Source organism: Rhopalosiphum padi, chromosome 3 (genome assembly GCF_020882245.1).
Source record: "Rhopalosiphum padi isolate XX-2018 chromosome 3, ASM2088224v1, whole genome shotgun sequence".
NCBI classification, from domain to species: domain Eukaryota; kingdom Metazoa; phylum Arthropoda; class Insecta; order Hemiptera; family Aphididae; genus Rhopalosiphum; species Rhopalosiphum padi.
In genome coordinates, this window is record NC_083599.1 from 12541855 (window position 1) to 12564992 (window position 23138).

The window sequence follows — 23138 nt, forward strand, 5'->3', positions numbered from 1 at the left end:
GTCCTCGTTCCACTTCGCGCGGGCGCGCGCGAGAGCAACCGACGACGTCCACGCGGCGCTGCCACTTTCCGAAATCTCTGAGCGCGACGTACGCGTTTTCGGTTTTTCGACGATTCGCGCAATACCGCCGCAGCCGTCGGTTTTCACGGAGACACGTGCGCGTAAGCGGCGGAGGATTTACTGTATATCGTAATAATATTTCGATATCCGACGGAGCAAATCGGTGACGACGACGTGAGTGGAAAAAAAACGGAGCGTCCGTGCGTGTACGCGAGCCCCGCGGACGCGCAGCGGTTTCGCGCGAAGCATAATCCCCGCGCCGCTGCGACGGTTCAGGGTCGAGCGGGCCCCTTTTGTCTCGTCGACGTCGTCGTCCGGCGACCGCGGTACACCGCCTCATCGCCCCGCCGCGCCGCTTGTCACCGACGGCAGCGGCAGCGGCGGCGGCGGCGTCGCGAGTACGACGACGACGACGATAATATAATATTATTTAGGTCACACGCGCGCACGCCGTTACGGGTTTGCGAACGCGTATTATGTACACGTCGTCGTTAAATATTTATGGGCAGCGGTGCAGAGGTCTCGCGCGTTGTTGATCGTCGTCATCGTGTGTAATATACAGTCATCGCGTCGTCGTTTCAGTCTCTTCGCGCCGTCATCGCCATAATCGTTATCGGCGAATCCGACGACCTTGCGCCAAGTTAAAAAGCTCAAACTCTCGCTGGTTCCTCCGGCAGTAATAATAATACGAGTATATCAAGACGTCTTACTACCGCGATAAATCATGCGTCTTATCCGCCGATAAGAGTCCGGTGCACCACATATTTTACTCCGCGCACAGACCCGGAGGAGTACGCCCCCGCCCCCGTTCGACGCGCGCATATTATATATTATATGGGTTTATATAGTGCGTTCGGCAAATGAAGTAGCCACGCCGCGGAAGAAATTCTGTTTATTATTAATATTATTATTATTATTATTATTATTACTATATTATGAGGGAGGGGTCTCGCGATGAAATTCTTCTGTGAGGCCACCGAGTTTATATATTTTTCATGACCGACGACGACGACGACGACATTCACGCGGTTTGCGCGACGATATAGCAGAAATGTGATATATGACATAAAACCGCAACGATCGATACTTTATTAATATACGAGCAAAGTATACTCTGCTCGTATATAAAATATATTATACAGTCGACTATCGGTAACTCGAACTTTGATATCTCGAAATAAGTCGTCATCCTGAGTAAAAAAATTCTTGGCATTACACTTAATTGGTTTTTGATATCTAGAAATTGTTAATTTATTACTTGAATGTTGTTTTTCCCCTTTAACTTCGAATTACACAGGCACCTGGTGGCGTCAGCCGTGTTGAAATATTATATAATATATTAGTATATTACTATATGGTTGTACAAGCTCACTATCACGAAATACGCGTTGGAATCTATAGGCATAACGCGTTCAGAAATCAAACTAATGCACAGAATATATCTATAAACCACGAGCACCTCTGTATATTATAACACTCAATATTGAGATAAATATACTCAACGGGGTGAACCCGAGGGTGTACGAACATCACAGTATTAAAACAATAAGACTATATTATTTCCCTCTGAAAATAAGATAAGTAGTATTCTCTCAAAAAAAAATGAAAAGAAAAGAAAGGTAGGTACTTTCCATTTTTTCACACATTTTTCTGGACTAAAATCTACTTCGATAGTATTGAAAACTGTTATTTAAAATAAAATAATAATAATAATAATAGAACGTATTAAACAAAAGTTAATTCATAGTCAAACTTTATGATACACTATAATATGTATTTGTACATTTATTTATTTAGTATGTATTATTATATATTCATGAGTATATATATAACACCTATAATAATATTAATACTATACAATTTAAAAAATAACAGTAATTTACGGTAATTTATGTACCTACTACATTTTAATTTGGAGTTATTATAATTCTGAAATATTATAAAAAAAATATATTTTGATACATATTTTTATCATAGTGATTTTTAATTTTTAATTATTTCATACAATTAGGTATTATAGGAAAATATTTTTGGCCAGAGTATGAAAATAATAGGATCATATATTCAAACCCACGAGAAAGTGGATCTTATTTTGATGGTGGATACGGAAACGGTCATGCGGTACCCATCTCATTTTTGGAAGAAAATAGCTATACGGGTCGAAACCCTGCGACGGCGCGTTTTAGGTGTCGCCCCCCCCCCAAGCGACCCACACACCGCAGAACGCTCGGAAATAGACCGCCGTCTACCTGGCGATGGATATAACGGCGACGAGAGCGATCTCCGCGCCACAGTTCTTGCCAAACAGCGGGGGGGACATTTGGCCACGGTTCTCGCAGAGAGCGTTTCGCGGCGGCAAAGATAAATATTTCTAGCTCGTCGTGTCCGCGGCTCAACCATGCTATAAGAATCTACCGGAGAGGAGAGTGGCGGTCGTACCTATATATCACATAATATAATGACAATACGTAATAACATAATAATATATATAATATGGCGATGCGACGACGACCTTGGCAAACAATTTTCGTAACGTTTCCTACCGTATATAACATATACTCGAAGCCTATCGTTGCAGCCGTTTATCACGTGCAATAATAGTAATATAATATCGACATTAAAATATTATAAACAAATATATATCATAGCGGATGGGAAAATAAAAGCTAACACGAAACACAATAACTACCACACGAGTAAGACCTTACCTTTTTTTCGTAACACACGACTCCTATGTTTAGTCATATTATTATTATGTATTTATGTGTATACACATCTAGTTTCCGTGTTGATATACTATATTTTATAAAATAATTGATGTTCAAAAATGCGTTTGAGTTGTACTTGCGGATCAGTACGAAAAAAATGCGTAATAATACTTAATTATCGTTCTAAAAAACGACAGTTCGGATTGTTGGTTAGAACTATACCTTCGAAAATAACCTTTCCCGACGAACTGTACAAAGTATTAAAGCAGCAATAATATGAATTCCTAGGGCATATCAACACGTTTTATCATGAGGGTATGCAATTGATGAGATTGTATCAATGATCAAAACTTTGATCTCCACACATCTGTAATATAAATATATTTCAAAATTGTATTTCAAATTATACCCATAATACGAGTATACATAAAATAAATTTAAAATTTCAATATAATATTCATATAGTTGTTAAATCACGCGTAATACACGATTACTGCATATTTTTGTGGTTGCTATTTTATTTATGCGCCTTTAAGAATGCAGGTTGAACTAATCGATTGTGATGAAAACAATGTTGAAATAATTTATAATTTAAGAAATTTTATTCATTAACTCTGTATTTTAGATTTTAAGACTAAAGACTAACTAAACAACACTAGAATAAAATTAGATAGGTAGGTATTTAACAAAAAAAAAATCACAAAATTTACAAAACAAAAGTATAATCAGACATCAACAATAAACTAATGAAAATAACAAGTTCTTTAAGACCCTGATTACTGGTTGATATTGTAGACTTATAGTATTGGGTATATGGCTCAAAAAAACAATGTCTAAGAAACTTTTCGATAAAAGTTATTAATAATAATAATAATAATACCTAGGTATATAATAGAAGAAAATCAATGATATTATATAGTATACTATAACTTCAATTTTCTTAAGACTTGGTACCAAAATCTCCTACTCTTATCAATAAGCTATACCTATATTAGAACTCTGCATCACGTGCGTTTACGCGCAGTTATACGTTAAAAATGCATATATTATTATCCATTAATGGATTATACTATGTGCTAAGCAAAATCACAGATGTGTTGTGTATCTTTATCGAATATGTATAATATTGTATTTTATTATAATGTTACGATGCTTACGGATACAAAGTCACGGCGATACGACGATTATTGCCGGCCGGCCGAACCTTGGCGAACGCGATCTTTATAATCGCTTAACGCTACAACCGCTCTACTCACTGTATCGTGGGAGGGTGATGTTGGTGTGGGTAGGAGGAAGGTAGACGGATATGAGCACTGCTAGATTTTCGTCGTCGAACAAGACATGACGGAAAAGGAGCGGCAGCGGCGGCGATGGTCTTCTCGTCATAGTCGTCGTTGTTCGTACGCGCCTAACTTACTGTACATACATAATATAATAAGACAGTGTAATGTATATTATTACTACTGTACATAGTAGCCACGAGGACGATCGCCGCCGTTAACGCTGCATTTTATCTATATACAAGATGTGTCGTTTTTACTTATCCAAAAAAACGTGCGCTGCAGCGCAGCTCGAGACCGGAAAACCATCTAAATATTTATAACAATATAAAATTGAGATATTATAGGTGGTATATTTAATCGTAATCAGGTCTAGATTCTGGTATAGGCATACTGCTGCTGGTTGATCAAGCTATAACGACACGCACTTAAAAATGTTACTTTCGTTAGAGAATTCGTCGACCTTCCGTCATGTATATATTATATAGGTACATTATACAAAACCATAAAATCGCCGTACTGACTGGAGTGTTTTGCGCAATATTATTATATAACGTTACAGCACTCGCACAATCTGTACTTACGCACAGTGACGACATGTTGGTTTTCGGCGTTTTCGCGCTCGAAGATAAAAGTATAATATACTATTATCATTGTAATACGCGCAGGCGGGCAAATGGAGGGGGTTCTAGAACCAAACTAATTTCGTACGAAAGTCGATATAGGCGTTAGCTCGGTAAACGGTATACATCGTTGCTGATGTTCGCAGTGTGTGCCGCCAAACAAATACACACACACATACATACATACGCATACAGTACGCACGCGTGTTTAATTGTCGTCGTCATGTCACGCTTCATTAGCTTTATTATTAGCGTTGCTTCGTGTATATATTATTATAATGAATCGAGAAGGAAGACGATACAAACTACTCTGTGCCAAGGCCGCAGCCGCCAAAACGTATCTCGTCGATATATTATAATAACAATCCGATCATAGTACAGGTACATGATATATTGTACATCGCACCAAGTGGACAGGGGCAGCGGAAAATAAAAACTCGTCCGCGCCATATTGGCTGATAATATTCAATTTTATATGTTTTATTGCGACAACTAACGATGGCGTCCAATGAGTACGTAAAAAGGCAGTGATGCGCGGCACGATCGCCGAAGTCGGTTTAAAAAATCACGCCACGTGATATGGCAGATAACGTCCAAACGGGATCTATTTCACTTCTCACAATTTTAGGGTTTTATTTGAAAATGCGTGGGATTAGAGAACTTTTTAACATAAGATTAAGCTTATTGGATTTAATATGTTATAATGATAATGAACTATGCGAGAAAATTTCATAAGAAATTTAAATTATGTTACCACCGCAACTTTTACTATATTATATTATTTTGAGCGTCGTGTTTTGTCACCGCAAATATTACTCTCGCTGAGCCGATTGGAACGATATAATCGATAACGTTTAGTGTCTTATACTGCAGTTAGAAACTGCAAAAAGTACTGTTTAATAAACGTAATACTGGTAATAGCACACGCGCAAGATTTTCCACAAATAAATTACGTACAGCCAATGGGTTGTATATCGCATTACCGACGACCCTCCTCGTCGTTGATTTTCGATCCACAGTCATACTATCTATATACGCGTAGGGCTTATGCGTCACTCGGAAATCTTTTTGACCGAGACCCTTCCCCATGTCCGAATCCGTAATCGTAGAAGATATTATTTATATACGTATATAGTGTACGAAGACACTATCGGGCTTGACCCTTCGACACTTTTAGTGTGACGGAAATTTTGCTTTGGGGAGTGGTGAATTGTCTACGTCGGGCTTTGAACCGTAGGGGTAAGGCAGTATATGAGTATAAATGAGCGCGCTGCTGGACACGGCTTGGTTGAATTCGCCAATACTTGCGCTACTGCAGCGAGCACTTGGCCAGCAGTCGGGAGGTTATTATTACACAGACGTATTTTACAAACGTGCACGGCCGTCGTATAGCCTCAAGAGGGTGTCGCGCGGAGGGGGTTTAAAAATAACCAGTGGGCCGCCGCCGTCGCAACGTCGAGCGCGCGAAACGCAATAATATAATACGCACACGACTGCAAGCGGATGAACGCGAGCACGAAACAAACGCTCTCGCGAACGTTGTTTCCGGTGCAGTATAGTTCGCGACCGCCGCGGTGGGTGTATAATAAACACCGTGTTATTATTATTTACACGGCGCATAACAAGAGTACGATATTATGCAAGTTGCAAATGATTATACGACCGACAACGACGTCTGATTGAAACCAAACACACTGCGTGGTCGTCGATTATTCTACGACGAGAACGCGTAGCGACCGACAGGAATTTCTGGTACGAAAAACTTGACCCAAAACATCAATTCACCCCGTTAGCGTCATCGAGTGAGTACTATGATGACTTCGGCGTCCCCGCGCTTGTACGTAATATCATATAAACGCCAAGACCGGATGTGCTGTCCGGTCGTCACGAGCGATTTCTACGAATGGTTTCTGCGCATGTATACATAGCTATTACCCTCGACCGCCACCCAAAATCGGACGCGACACGAGAGATTACGAAGTGTGACGACGACGACGAAATATTACAGGCGGAGAAGACATGTCAAACCTAATCGTTATTTCTACAGACAGACGGATTATACAAAGGACGTAGGAAGTCGCACGTATGATGACGTTTCACGAGAAAGGATTTGTATTGTACCGACGTAGAAAAGGCGTAACGGAAAAACTGGTCGAGAGGGTTCTCAAGTGCAGGAATTGTCCTAGTGTTCTGTGGACGTGGTCGCTGCCCAACAGATCGTTATACATACATCCTCGTGCGCGAGTGTTGGGAATAAGTGGCACGCCACGACGACGACGACGATGACACGGTGGCGGCGGTTTGAGCAATAGCGGCTACGGCGGCGTGTAGTGCTGTTGCTGCTGGCACGTTGTAGTGTATTATTATGGTGGAGGGCTTGTCGTCGTCGGGTTTATCGATTCCCAGCTCTGGCGCTCGCGATGGTTACACAACGGGTGGCTGCGGCGGCGGGCGGGCGAGCCGAGGGGTTTCCCACCGTCGCTCGCAACGAAATTCAGTTACGGCCGGCGGTGTATATCATAGCGCGCGCGCCGAGGTGGCCACCGATCGTTATACCGCCGTCGCCCTCGGAGCGTAAAGTGAAAAAGAAGCTCGCGACAAAAACAAAAGCCGGCGAGGTATACACGACAGGGTAACCACCACCACGCTCGCGTTTACGGCGAGGAAAGCACACAACAAGCAGCACACCAGCAACAGAAGCAGCGGCAGCAGCAGCAGTAGTGCTGAATGCTGATGACAGGTGGTGTCGACGGTTACCGGGAAACACCGCCGGCCGTACCATACGTCACATTAATATTGTTGTCCTTATTTCATAATTATTAATACATATATATATATAATAATATATTATAAATTATTTACTTTACTATTCAATAACAGTGCGCATTTGACGAAGAAGCGCACTCGTCGTTAAACGCAAACAAATACTACAGGATATATGATACGCGCGCGATTATATCATTATAGATAGTACGAACACAATAATGATATTAATAATAATAAACTATAAACGTGTAGTAATCATTATTGTGATAACAACAATATACTATAATACTATATACGATTTGTATACTATAATATATTGTCTATAATATATTATCTCGTACGTTACTATTACTGTCGCAGTGTTATGTAGAGGGCGATGAATAAAAAGGATACTTACGGGACTTATTATAATAAAGATTGGTTACGTCCGCGGCTTAAGCGAAGAACACGCCGGTGTGCAACGTCGTATCATTAATATTATTATTATTATTATTAATTGCGCGCGCGCGCACACACACCGACAATACACGCGGTCGCGGCAGCAGCTGGTGTGCCGGTGGGCTGCTGCTGGCTATCGAGTCTCGTTCTGTTCCGTCGGCCGGCGCACTACAGACTAACCGACCGCACGAGGCGGGCAGGCAGGCGGCGCGGCGGCGGCGGCGGCGGCAGCCGTTACGAAGGTTGCACGGCTACCACCACCACCACCGCCACTTCCACCGCCGCAGCCGCCGCCGCCACCGACCGCCGCCGCCAACAGCGACGCTGCTGCCGCCGCCGCCGCACCGCTCTTGGTATGACACAGCGTAGTACCATCGTCGTCGACCAGACACGGCCCGTTCAGCACACGCGTGCAAGGCGGCGCACACAAGCCATCGACACTCCGGCGGCGAGCGGTCCCACTCGAACGCGCGCGCACGCACAAGCGTCCGCAGAGCCGCACACCCGCACGCACACGAGCGGCTGGAGCGTCGTCCCTACTTTTCGTCGTCTACCGCCGCGGCGGGCCGTGGTGGTCGGTAATCACTCGGGGGAAAAGAATCACAAGAGTTCACAGAACCCGCGACGCACGGTGAGCGGGGACGGACAGACAGAACACCACCACTGTGTATAGAGTTTGAGCCGGAAGCGGCGGCTGCGCGGCGACCCGTTTTGTTCGAACACGTGGGAACGCCGCGCGCCGGCCGAGGAAATTCTCCAACTGCCAAAGACCATCGTGTGTGTACCGGAGATAACACGGAACCCGCTAACTTTGCTGTGTTCTGTCGTCGCACAACTATATACGATAATATTGTCGTGTACGATGATTCCTCCGCCTCCGTGGCACGCAGCACCGCCGCCGCCGTCCAAGACAGAGATACGCGTATTAACATTATTTGCATATTGTGCACAGGCGTCGCGCGTGCGCCATATGTGTCAAGGTGACCGCACCGGCGGCGTAGTAGTAGTAGTAGCAGTCGTAGCAGTACACGACGAAACGACGCAATACTTGGCGGCTGCGGCGTAATACTATTATAGCGCCGAAACGGTACCCACATAGTAATGAGCGTATATACGTTTGTAAACGGCGCGAATCGTCCGGCCGTGTCCGTCGTTTCTGTCTTTCCTATTTTTTTTTTTTTTCCGTTCACCGGTTCCGAGAGGGAGCGGAGAAACCGGACGGCGCGCGCGAAAAGGGGTGGCCGGCAAACGACGACCGCTGCGCGGAACCGGTTCGCCGGGCGATTGCGAAACGCCGCCGAACGCGACGCGGCACGCACACACGACGTATGAGTAGGTCCTGCGGCGGATTTCGATGGAGCTGCAGCTGGCGCGGCGCGCGCAAAGGGTTATACGCGCGGTCGTCGGAGCGTGTTGCGTGTAGAAGGCGCTTAGCCGTTACGAGAGACAAAAAAGCCGTCATCGACGGTTACGGCACATGCGGCGGCGGCGGCACGCCTGCAACTCGGGAGGTACACAGCGGAATCAGTGCCTCCCACCGCTTATGCTGTCTCCCATTCCCTAACCGTATACGGTTTTTCGTCTGCTACACCGCGCACGCGGTCGCCACATGGCCCTCCGAATTAACGGACGTCGAATTCCTGAGCGTCTGGTCATCGTCGCTGCGCTGTCGGGTGCGGCGCGTCGTTGTTGGTGCGGTGGGTGGGTGGGTGTCCGTCAAGTCACCGAAAGACTCGTTATTCCGCGGCGCATAATTGTTATTGAATAAAAATGTATTTATGTGACTATAATATTATTATCATACGCATTTGTGTACGTGACACGGATTCGGACGACATTGACCGTTGACGACTGTTGCGGCGATTAAGTAACAACCACAACAACGTCGAGCGTGCCTCCGCGAGATAATATTATTATTATAATATGGTGCGCGAACGACGCGCGACGTCTAATATATTACACTATCGCAAAATCGAAACGAAGAAAACAGGTTACGAGCGTAACGCCACCGCGATTGTAAAAGACAGGAAAAAATGATATTAATATTTAGTTGGCACACTACAATATTGTTTTAATTTTAAACGAAGATGTTATCTAATTTACATTATCCGGTGTATTATAACGACTCGGAAGACGACGAATACGTGCACACATAGTGCAGGGCCAATACTCTTAAGGTGGATTCGTCCCTGCACATAATAATAGTTTTTAATAATACGTTATAATAATTAGTAGGACGTAAATTATATTTATTTTTTGTTTTCAATAATTATACAAATCAAATTAAAGCACTTTTTTTCATTAGGTATACGACTTGAGTATCACATAAAGATTTCAACTTAAAATAAATGCTCGATCAAAACAATATCAAAATTTTCAGAAGTAATTAGAACTACGCATTCAACTATAATATTATAAAATGTGATAAATATTTTATAACTAAACGACTCGGGCTTATATTTAAATAATCAGATACTATAATGTTAAAAATTGCAATTTTATTAACTAGAACCTCCAAAAAGTCAAAAAAATTTCAAAATAGTGAAGCAATCTCCTTTTTTAAGGGTTGGTATCACCTATCTAATTTTATATAATGAAATATGCGAGTAAAAATTTCAGTTACCTACTATAAACCTATTTCAATGAAAATGAGCGTATTTTATAATTATCTCTAAGTGTTAAAATTGTTAAATTCTATCCTGCACATAATATATTATGATATATAATACAAATAGCAGTTATAATACAGTATATTATAGGTATTGCAAGCCCGCGTGTTAAGTGATGACTGATGATTATTACACGACGTTTCGCCGTCGAACATTGCTTTATCGAGAAATAAAAACGTGGACGAGCGCACTGCAATTATTATATAGTACACACACATTAAGTGTATAATATGACAATGATAATTATTTATGACAATATAATATGTGTGCACGAACATAATAACGGACGAAACGACAACGGCGAGAGCATATGGAATCGGAATGTATGACGTGTATAAAATATAATATGAATAAGCACTCTGAAAAGCCATCGATCCGAATGTATATCGGTCAATGTTTGATTAGAGTGTACAAAGGTCACGTATAATATAGCGTATATATATACATATATCAATAGCGCGCGTATGTTAGTGTTATATAGGTTTAACGACGTCCGCCTCACACGCCGACAAAACTAAATCGAAGCGACGTTTTATTATTGCTCCCGAAAATATAGTATAACGCCCATTAGTGTTCCGAGTGTTTATACGCGGTTTTGTGTTTTGGATGATTGGCTTAAACGGTACCTAATCCAATTAATTTTACGCGGGGATGTCCACAAGAGGTAGCTATTCAATACGACACGCCATCCGAAAGACTGTCAAAAACGAACGAGTCGAAAGTAAATTTTATTGTTGAGAAGAGTCGAACGTTTGAGAGCGTTATTAGATAAAATCATATATATGAGCGTGATTTCATTTTCTAATATGAGCGCCTTTTGCCAATTAGTAATTACTTCGGATATTATATGATAGTATATCACAGACCAAATTATTGCGATTATAAAATGTACGTAATAGATTATATTTTTATCTTATAATATTAAGTAGGTACCTAAATTTATTGTACATCGTATTATTTATATTATACAATGATTGGCACATGCATTCTTTTTTATAAATTGATATTAAATAATACAAGAAATGTGTAGCCCATTTGCGTTCGTAATAAATTTGTATTATACTTGATTAGGTTTGGAACCCATAGTGTTTATAATTTAATGAAAAGTGGGATGACAAATAATATAAGGTTTGTTTTTAATCAAAATAAGAAAAACAGCTAACGTTTATAAAAATTAAAATATATATAGAAAGAACAGGAATTCACCACCACCGGCACCACCCCCTCAGGGCTAAGGAATTATACGCTACCACTACATAGAGACTATATTACGTATACTATATCAAGTATAAGATCCTACTAAAAAATCTGTTGTCTGTTTAAGAACAACCTAATCAATATTTTAAAATAAATAGAATTATGATAATTCAATTATCGTAAATGTAACAGAAATATATTGATTTTTAATTAACTATCGAAAAAAAGGGTAGGAAGGATTTTTTTGTGTATCAAACTACTTTTTCATTTTATGTTTGTTACTTTCTTATGGTAGGTACATTCATATTTATTTTAATGAAACGCCCGTAGATGATCAAGGTTTATCGTTTTTCGTCAAGAACGATTCAGTTAAATTGTAACAAAATCTCTGTAGTCTTTTGTCTAAAAAATCCTAAATTGTAATCAATATTTGTTATAAATATACAATTTTCGACGAAAAAGCAATGTATAACAATGAATAACACGAGAAAAGAAATAGAGTTAAAAATACTTACAACAAATAATCCACGTTATAAACGAACTTATTAATAATAAACAACTATTTTCAGGTTGTTGAGACGTTTCAAGTGCAGAGTTCTCGAAAACTTTATCGCATCGACTCAGTTATGTTAACTATAATGTTGAAAACTAGGCTACCTATTCAAAATCAGCAACAGCGCGCGATAGTCTCAAGTCTATGCAACGAAAATACGAATAATTTGGTATTTACTGATATGTAAATAATTTGCGAGTGCTCCTAAAACTTTGACCAAATATATATACCTAATTCTTTATTTCTAAGTCTACGATTATATTTGATGTCTGTATTTTAATACTACTCCCTATTTTCTCCGTTTTTATCTTGAAACAGATATACAGATGTGATTGAAACACAATAAATATTTTTTTATCAACAATTATGGGTATATTAATATATTAATATTTAATATACTATCTATATCCAATTAATAATTATATAGTCAATAATTAGTTATTGTGCATTTGGAATACAAATCACAATAATAATGTACATAACTCGAGATTTAATTTTAACTCATGTGACATGTATATAATTAATGTTATTTATAATATTTGGTTTATATAGTTTATAACTACTATTAATGGCGATTGATTTGAGTTTGTAAAATTTAACGATACGTTTGAATCGTTTGATTTTTAATACAGCGGCCAATGGGTCTACTACACTGAAAAAAATTACATTTTTATTTTATTACCTGTGTATGTTATATTCAATTGTAGGTATTTTCCTTTGCTAAAAATATATGTAAAAGCTAATTTTATTCACTATAACAAAACGTTTTCATATGTACCCATATAATAATAAATACAGTAAGTACATATTATCTTGTATTATTGTGTATTTTTTCCTTAGACCTACAAGAGGTTATGATAGTTTTGTTTATTTCACTGCTAATTTTCTGGCTAAGGTCATGTTGGTGTCTCAAACAAATCCGAATAACATTGAAATAATATTAAAATCTTAGCAACAACTTTAGAAGTGAATAAATTTCTACTAACGCTATTGAAACTCATATGCCGGTTTTAATGTAAGTAGAATCGACATTCCACTAATACTGCTTCCTCTAATATTTAAGTTATAAGGGCAATACAATTAATTTTAAATAGTATACAAAATTACAAAACATATTAATCGTAAACGTATAATACGACTTAAACGTTTCAAAAATAAAAACAAATTACGTCTGTGTAGATAAAAATTTTCTGTGAACTCCAAATCATACAGATAAACATATAATATCCAATGTTAAAATGCATTATAGATAATTATACAATGGTGTCTTTGCAGGTGGGTTCTTATTATATTACAACTAAATGTCTAGAAATAGCATGGCACCTGATCAATTTGTATACGAAATCACGTGTTATAACAATAATAAAATACCAGTTATACATAACGTATCTTAATATTAACTCATACACATCCATTTTTGTTACTAATAAAAACATGAATATAGGTACCGCCTTTAAGGATTTATTTATTGTACGAATAAACCAATAGATATTATTTTTAATGCTTAATTATATTATAATAATATTAGTACATACATCGGTGTGGAAGGGAAAGAACACTTAACCTAATACATATATCAAAGAAAAAACTTAAATTTGAAATAAACATTTATTAATTTTTACCTACATAAAAATTGTAAATGGTAAGTAATTTTAAATCATAAATATTCTATATTTATAAGGCTCAGGTTTTGCAGCAAATGCTTTTTTGGCGAGTGTGTGATAAATTCGTTTCACATCATTGTGATTGTAATGCAGTAAACTTTATTTGCCTTTTCCCCTAAATATACTTTTTAGCTAATTTGTGCAATACTTTTAAATAATATTTACCATGATGATTATTATAGCGATACCACGTGTTTATAAAATATATAAAATAAAAATAATAAATAAATACGAATCTCGGGCAAAATATTAATTTTTACCTAACAACATAATCTAAAACATAAGTCGGGGATCAACTAGAAATAAAGTATGTAGTTGGATTCCCAAAGGCAAATAATGTATAACATCCCAGATTATACAACCATTGTGACCTACAATAATAATATTATAGTCTACTTGCGGGCTCAGTGACTCTTACAAAATGGAAACAATATAATTAATGTTTTAAAACATATTTTAAATTTTTAAAAAATAAATATTAAAAATTTGTTATCATAATTTTTTTTAAATAGTAGTTATAAAAATTAAATTATTTGTATTATTGACAATATTAGAGTGTATGTATTAGAACTTCGACATTTGACAGTGTAATGTTGTCTTGTAAGTTATCATAAACTTTCCAATAGTTATTTATCCTATTTATAAATACCTTAAAATTACCACATGAAAATTTGAGGCTTGTACGTAAACCACTATTAAATATTATAATATAGTTCCCCTTAGATTCAATGTTTTTGATATCTCATCCAATGTCCACATTATTACATAACATAATTTCGAGTTAAATTTTAATCTAAAATAATAGGCCATTGATCAGTGCTAAGGTGACGAATCTCATAATATTGATTTGAAAAAATACTATTTGAAAAAATATATTAGTTTTAAAATATGGTTAACTATTATTAATATATTTACTACACAATTACATAAAACTGCACGACTTTATCAATCGTTGATCCATTAGGACAAAAAACACAACTGACTTTAAAAGCAACACTCAAAAAATTACCTAAAGTTGAGTTGCAATGTATGGTAAATATTTGTAAATATATGTTTGTTTCTATACAAAAGAGGAAAAAGACGGCTACGCCTACCCACGTTATAATATTATATAGCTTTGCACATATTATGAGCCCCGCGGAGTTTGTTTGCGGTGTGCGCACTCACACTTATAATCGTAAAAAAAACTAAACTCGATTTATTTATTGCAGGAAAAAATGAAACAACTCTCATTGATATAGGGTTAAAACAATATAATTTGATGGTGTAGCAAGCAATAAACAGCAGTTTTAAAGATTGCAGTCTGGTATATGAGCAAGTAAAAATCGAATAATTTTCCCAATATTATGATTAATTGTATAGATGCGCTCATTAAATTGTTGTGTTTTTTTAATTGCACGTCGGATTAAAAATGTACTTGTACGACGTGTACACTGAACATGCAGAGCATTGGCCACAGTATTTTTCATTTTATACCGTTTTAACACTTCTGGAAAAAAACACTGTTATCCATTGGATAAGATATTTTTCATTCCACTAAATTATTTTGTATATTAACTTAAGAAATAAATACTAAATTTGAAATGCTAACCACTGCACTTATTATTACGACTTAAACGAAACATTATTATAAATGTCACTTTGTTTTGTTTTTGTAAAATTATTTGGTATAGGTATTTCAACAAGCTAGGTGACTAAAATTAACTATAAAAATGTATAAGCCTATATAATCTAAATACGACTTATAGATACTTATTAAAACAGGAACGTCAACTCAGTGGATGCACACAATGAAGACGGTACCGATTAAAATTCGGTAAACCTCGTGAAGTGTTTGTAGTTTAAATTAAATTATCAATATTCAAGGACGGTAGTTATTGCCTACGGTGCGTGGTGTCCGGCAACAAAACGCAACTGTACGCTGCTTACATCACGAGTATAAATATCCAAATATGATGAAAATCCGCAAATAGAGAGGGGGTGTATATAGACAATTGGAAACAGATGAAAAATGTAACACTGTAACAACAATAGTTTACTTAATCATAATTTAAAAAGTAAATAATTAAGTGTTAAATTAAAATCACTACGGGAGAAGTGGTACGTTCCACCCTTAGCTAACCCACAACTTGACCACAAGCACACGTAATCGACATTGCTGTTGTTTTTTCTATAAAATATTTTATTACATTAATTAAATAATAAATCAGTACTCCTGGTATTGCGGAAGAATGCCAGCATCAAGAAAATGTAAATGATTTATTTATTCACAAGCTCACTTTATTATAAAATTATCGATATAAATAATTTTTTTTTTTTGTATTATGTAAATCCTTGTACGTAAGTGCACTCGTATTTATAATTTTATACTTACTACACCCTATATATATTTAAAAACAATATAAACATTAATATATTATAAACTATATAAACAGATACAAATTGGACTATGGAAACATTACACATAAGATATAAACATTATTGTTTTACACTACCAGAAAATCTAAAATATTTATTTTTTTAACCGTGAAGCTTATAATCTATAACTGTATTTATACTATAAAGAAATAATTTAAATTACCTAACTTTTTTTATACAATAACCATTAATTTATTATTAACACATGTTATCATTAAAATAGTATTGTCCAGAAACTATATAATTTTGATTATACTAAGATACCATATAACAGTAACTACTACACTCAACCCATTATTTCTATTATTTAATAACTGCATTAGTGAGAGAATCGTATTAATATTATAATATAAATTATAGTATATAGGAATTCAAGTATGAAAAAGGATAAAAATATTTGAAAAAATGTCTTAGCCATGAAAAATGAATAATACATTATTTTATAATTCTATATAAAATTAAAGAAGATTGATTTTATTAAAAAAGAAAATTATGTAAACATTCCTTGACATCAATTTACGTAATTGTAATCTGAAAATAGTTCCGACCGCTTATAGATTTTATAGACATCGCGTCACCGCCAGTAAGTACACATAATGTTTTATGGCGGTCTCACAATTTCGAAAGACGCCTGTTAAATATTATATATTTTTATAAACACCTTGGCAGAAAGATATAGTATTATACTACAGGTACAACGTCTACAAATCCAACGGATCAAAGTCAAAAGATAAAACACCAGTATGGGTACTCTACTCTGGCCTCTGACACCGCCACGTAATAGCATAGCTGTTCCTGGGCATTTCATATATACACAGTATAAAAACTCCGGTCGTATCTCAAGATTACCAAACCAAATTAATATAAACTATATTATGTACCTATATTACTCAGTATACGTTGTATATAGAATAACAACCATATGATATACGTATATTATATAAGTACTATTTCATCAACTACTGCAGGAAAATATGATAATTCCGTAATACATACGAATCATACGAATTACGGTTTGAATATGAAACCCAAAGGCCATTGTGATTACAAACAACTGTTATTATCATCAACTTCAAATAGCAGGATGTTTCTACAGACAACGCGGTAAATTTCTGGATGTAGCCACACGTACTGAGTGTCTGAGTACCTTAGATATTTTGTATTTTTGTTAAAGCATAAACGTATCATAAAAATCTAAGACTAGATTTCAACTAACGACAATTTGTTCTACAATCTACTATATAGTTTATAATCGACAGCAACAATTTCAAAAAATTAATTAAAACAATAAACCTTTGAATCAAACAAAAAATATGTAAGTGATCATTAATATATTTAAAAACAACTTTAATGAGCTCTGCAAAAACATCGTCATCATAAATTTTACGTCGGTTTACGTCGATAGTAAGACAATTCACAATAAGCACGTCTTAACTATACTGAAAACGGCAAGATAATCGAAAAAGTTTTTACGAAAACGCGGTTTGGGCCGCTTTGAATTTATGATAGTATTTATATTGTTTATTATATAAATATTAAATGATTGGTGAATTGTTAACTTGTCAGTCATTAATACAAAATACAATAATATGACAGTGATGAGGTAATTGAACGGTGGGCGATATGATAATATTGTCACGATGCTTTTTATCGGCAAATGACACACTTGTAAACTAATGCAATCATCAAAATACGTTGTTTTAAATATATCCGCACGTTATAGGTAGATAGGTACTAAAGTAGAAATTCAGCGTGGGCTAAACAATATTATTCTGCTGAATATCTCGTTTTGTCTGCAGTTTAGCGGCACATTTTTCACGCGTGGTACTAAAAATTAATCCAAAAATGATTATAGATTGTTAGTGACATAAAACATGCGTTTTTTTAAACAGGAAAATTAACAAAATTGACAATTGATTAATTACTTCTCACTTGTATTAGTTGTATTAATTTGTCTACATTTTATAAAAAAAATTATCAAATATATAAAATATAGAATATAGATAGGTACATATTATTATAATGTTACATGCTAACTGATCGTTGAGTATTAATATGAAAATATACACTTGTAGTTTTTCAGTAATAATATATGTTTTATTAAATTAATTTTCTTAGAAAAAATGACAATCATATTTTGTAAATCATTATTTTAAAACGGTTTTTAAAGAAGCGCTGTTACGATTGTTCAACTGAAGTGTGTTGACTATATTATATTTAAGTGTCTACTAGTGTTTATAACCGTTAGGTAACTATTGCAAATCGTTTGGTGGGCTCCCTAATATGTTATTCTCATTAAAAAAAAAAATGGTGGCTATATTATATGGTTTACTATATAGAAGGATCGCGAATTAATATTCGAGTGGCCAAACTGTTGGTGGTCCCAAAGTTCATATTTCCTTGTAGTACACGAGACTTATTATAGTTTAAAATTTAAATGATCATATTAAAACATTTAACAATGCGCTGTAACTTTCATTTTCTATATACTGTGTTCAATTTTCAAATGGTCTAATTTTATTGTTATTAGGTGCCATCGTATAGCTTCTTTTCAATATTAATTGTTAATTTATATATTATACAGAGTATGCAACAATACCTAAATGATGATAAACGATTGGATTTGCTAGATTAAAATTTCGTAAGAAACGTTAGATCTCAGATTTTTTTAATACACATTTGGTTTTTTATTTACACCGTGTACTTTATCTGTTATACCTATTTTAATGTAATTTAGATGGATTTTCGTATAGTCTGATTAAAAACTATAAAATGTATCAAAAACCAAGGTTACTAAAAAACAAATAAATGGTTATGGACAAACTGACGACGTATACATTACACACTTTTGCACGAGAAAAAGGAACTTGAGTCAGGTAATTCAATATTACCTATGCAGAAACGTTTGAAACGATTTAGTCGATACTCGGCGACAACGACGGTAGCGTACACAATGCACAACGGACAGAGTTCACAACGGGGTCGGGGAAAAATATGTAAATATTTAATAACGACGACAACGACGTGTAAACGGCGTACAACCGAAACAATTTTTACATCTCGTCATTGCCGCGCATTTTTCGATTTATTTCTCTACTAAATATTAAATGATACAAATAATCTACCCGAATCCGTACGCGAAGACAAGAATTGTCGGCGCCACAACGGCGACGCCGTTGATTTTCAATCTTTTAGCTGAACTTGTCGGTGTACGCCAGTGCTGAAACCCCACCACTAGGAAACTGAGACAATAAAATATTTCCTAACATTTTTTAATATATAAATTTTATGGATATTTTTGTCAACACATCATTGCACGGTTTTTAAAAAGAAAAATATTCAACTTTGGTTTTTAAAAAACCACTCTAATATGATGAGCAACGCGTCACTATACAACACACCAACTACTACCTATATAGTGCCGACACTTAATAGTGAATTGTTTGCAAGCCTTTGTAGGCCCATCAACAGGGCTTTATCGCACAACGGGCGTTGATTCACGTACATGCAGCAAAGTAGTAAATATTATAAATAAAAAAAAGCAAGTGTTACTTATTACAATATATTACTGAATGCATACGAATTATGTGGAATGGAAACGACCGTTGAAAAGCTAAAAGCCTTAGCAGAGCAACGCTATTTATTATATATCACACAAACACTGACCTTTCAATAGTTAATTATATATTTTCATAACATTTTCATATTTATTCATAATAAATATTAAATATATAATCTTTTATATATATATATATTATTATTATCATATTAGTCATTGATTTTAAAATAATTATAATTTTTTTAAAGTGACTATATAAAAAAACTGATTTATATTTTTAGTATTATACCCGTAAAGATTGATAAAAATGAAGAATAAACAATAACAATATATAAATAATATTTAATACATTATACTTATAAAATTATAAATTATAGTATATGCATTATGTACCTAAATATTTGTCAGGCCATGGCATTTTTCCGTTAAACCAAAAAAACAAGTTAGCATAACATTTAATTTTACTATTATAAAATGGGTTGACGGAACAAGTTGGATCGCCCAGGATCGTAATAACGATTATACGATATAATAGTATACGAGCATGTACTAATATATGACATAGCGATCATTTTCCGGGCCTTTAAGTTATAATTACATATGCACAGACATTCATTGCGGAAAAATGTGTTAAATAAAAACTCCTCAAATAATATATTTTATTGTATGGTTAGTCCAACCCAGACGAGGACTATTATCACCGGAAGTTGACAGAAACCATTGTCGGGCGCAAACAGTTGGACAATGCATAATAATGCCATCGACGCAGATAATAAAGTGACACGCACAACCAGACATTGTACTGTTACGCTAATATTATAATAATAAAACAACGTTGTATAGATCCGTTCGTTTTCAGACAAAAGCTCAAAGACTGGCGCAAAACACAGAATGGAAAAGCGCGGTGGCGTTGGTTGGTGAATGAACGAAAGCCCCCTTTATCGAGCTATACACCGCCGGGAGAGGAAAAAAAACCCTATAATCCGGACAAATGATGTGCGACGTAACTTCCATTAAATTCCCAGATCGGACGGGATTTTCCCGAGTAAGCGCAGTACGGACAAGAGCGATCGCGGTTCCAAGTAACCTCATATACATTACGGAATACAACACGATTTATCATCGATAAACAAATACACAATGATGGGTTTTTTTATATTTTACATAATATTATAAAAAGGCGCGCAATAACGATATTAGTATATTATGTTCAGTAAGTTTGTTCGTTTTAACATAAAGTTTTCACTTTCGGACAACAATAAATAGTGCTGTACGCCAAAAATTTTCATTTTTAAAAAAAAAGTATAATTTTGGTGTACGAATTTTCTACAACATAGGAAGTCTAAATGTCATATAGGATTTTCTGTGAAGGCCAGTTGTTATCAGTAAGCAGTAGAAAGTTCAGGGAAAGTCCCTTTCGGAATTCCAAAAAAATATTAAAATAAAAAAATATTATAATATTAACTATGCAATCAGCTGCATTTACACACTTGGAACAACAGACCCCAGATTTCTTCTACTACATTATTAACGTGTATAAACAGTTTTTTTGAAACAATCAAACCTATATTATATTATTACCTAATATTACGAAAATGAAAATATTTTCATCATCATAGAGCACGAACTGATTGCAATGACGACCACTAGACCTCCGTGCGATAAAAAGTACTATTATAATATGTTAATCCATCTACATTCTATATCGTTTCAAAATTTACCCAATCCTTGTGGTCAATGTTTTGCGAACTGTGCGCTGACGCCTGACGGTCGAATGTCGGGGAATAAACCGTCATCCGAGTAAAAACTCCGCTTAATATAATAATAATAATATGTACCTGTGTATACTGTATAACATAATATTATAATATTTTTTTTACATCGCGTGGATGCGTGCGTGCTTGTAGTGTGCATTAACTATATTATGAAGTATAATATTATAGTATTTACGTTTTATACATGTTAGCCACCTGTTGGTAGTTGACCTACGGATTGTAGCGTTGACGAAACGAACAAATGCATAATAATAATAATAATAATAATATGAAACGTATTATTATTATTACGCCCGGCCAATATATTATGAGACGATATTATAATAATGATACGTGATTATTCATTATTTATTTTCACTCATTTTTTTTATAATGTTATCATGTTATGTTGTACGACTCACTCAAACTTAATGTTGTCCGGTATGATTCGCTGGTACCGCCGCATTACGATCGTGGCGGTAGTATCGGCAGCGGGGAGAGTAGAGCCGACTTTGACGGGAACCAGAGCTGGCAACCCTGCAGGTCTCCTCGGCTGCACGTAAACGCCTGGCGCTGCCAACGCCATGCCGTTGTCTCGGAACGAAACAGCAATATTATTATGTATATAATATTATAATTAATAGTACACCAAAAATACGAAAAAATTGTCGGGCTTTCGTGCCCTTTAAATTTTTAAAAGCAACACTACCTCGTGGCAACGTTTTGCAAACCGTTTGGCGCATATGCAAATATGACCGATAAGTGGTGAAGAGAGGGTCGAAAACAACTCTACGATATATACACATACGAACGGTGGAGGTGAGCTACTCGTCCAATGCGATTATATTATACACCACGACAGATGCACGGCCGGATGACACACGTCGCACACGGTTACCGAGAGTGAACTGATCGGATGCAATAATCTAAAAAGCGAATACTACGTGTCCTCGTGTCTAACGGTCGGCGGTGAAGAAATGACAAGGAGGAGTAGAGGCAAGGCGGCACACCATTTATATACGACTGAAAATAAAAATCAAACACAGGACGACCTTGACCAAAATTGCGGCAGAGGCTTCACGAAACACCAGAAATCGAATAGACCTAATTCGTTGTCGGCAATATAATAACGACGAGAATAATGGGTATTAGGTATACAATGTGTATTTGTCAACTGTTAGGCTCATAAAGGGTCATCTCCGGAGTGGATTCTGCGGGCCAGCAAAAGACCAGTCCATAGACAAATGACATTTATATAATACCCATATTGATTGTAACTATACCTATTTATTACCTACCACATTATACACCAATAATAATATGATCTCCACAGAAAACCGCTTTTCGAATTTATTTTATACCATGAAATACATTATAATAGGCTATTTCCTGCGGTACATACAATTCCGAGTTCTTACATCCTTACTATGGTTTTTATCCCACCTCAAA

The 23138-nt window shown here is 36.1% G+C and overlaps 1 protein-coding gene across 3 annotated transcripts in view; it reads right to left on the reverse strand.

Annotated features, from left to right (window-relative positions):
• The window catches only part of LOC132926550 (uncharacterized), a 69195-nt gene that overhangs the window by 37553 nt on the left and 8504 nt on the right, over positions 1 to 23138 (reverse strand). Inside the window, exon 1 of one of the 3 annotated variants that reach the window (XM_060990914.1) lies at positions 22112 to 22575. The exons of 1 other annotated variant lie outside the window; for it this stretch is intronic. In XM_060990914.1, the coding sequence (XP_060846897.1) occupies positions 22112 to 22275 (164 nt within the window). In that variant the 5' untranslated portion in view covers positions 22276 to 22575. Of the gene's footprint in view, positions 1 to 7834; positions 8055 to 22111; positions 22576 to 23138 lie in introns of those variants that run through there. One more of the 3 variants, XM_060990915.1, reaches the window with a different exon arrangement.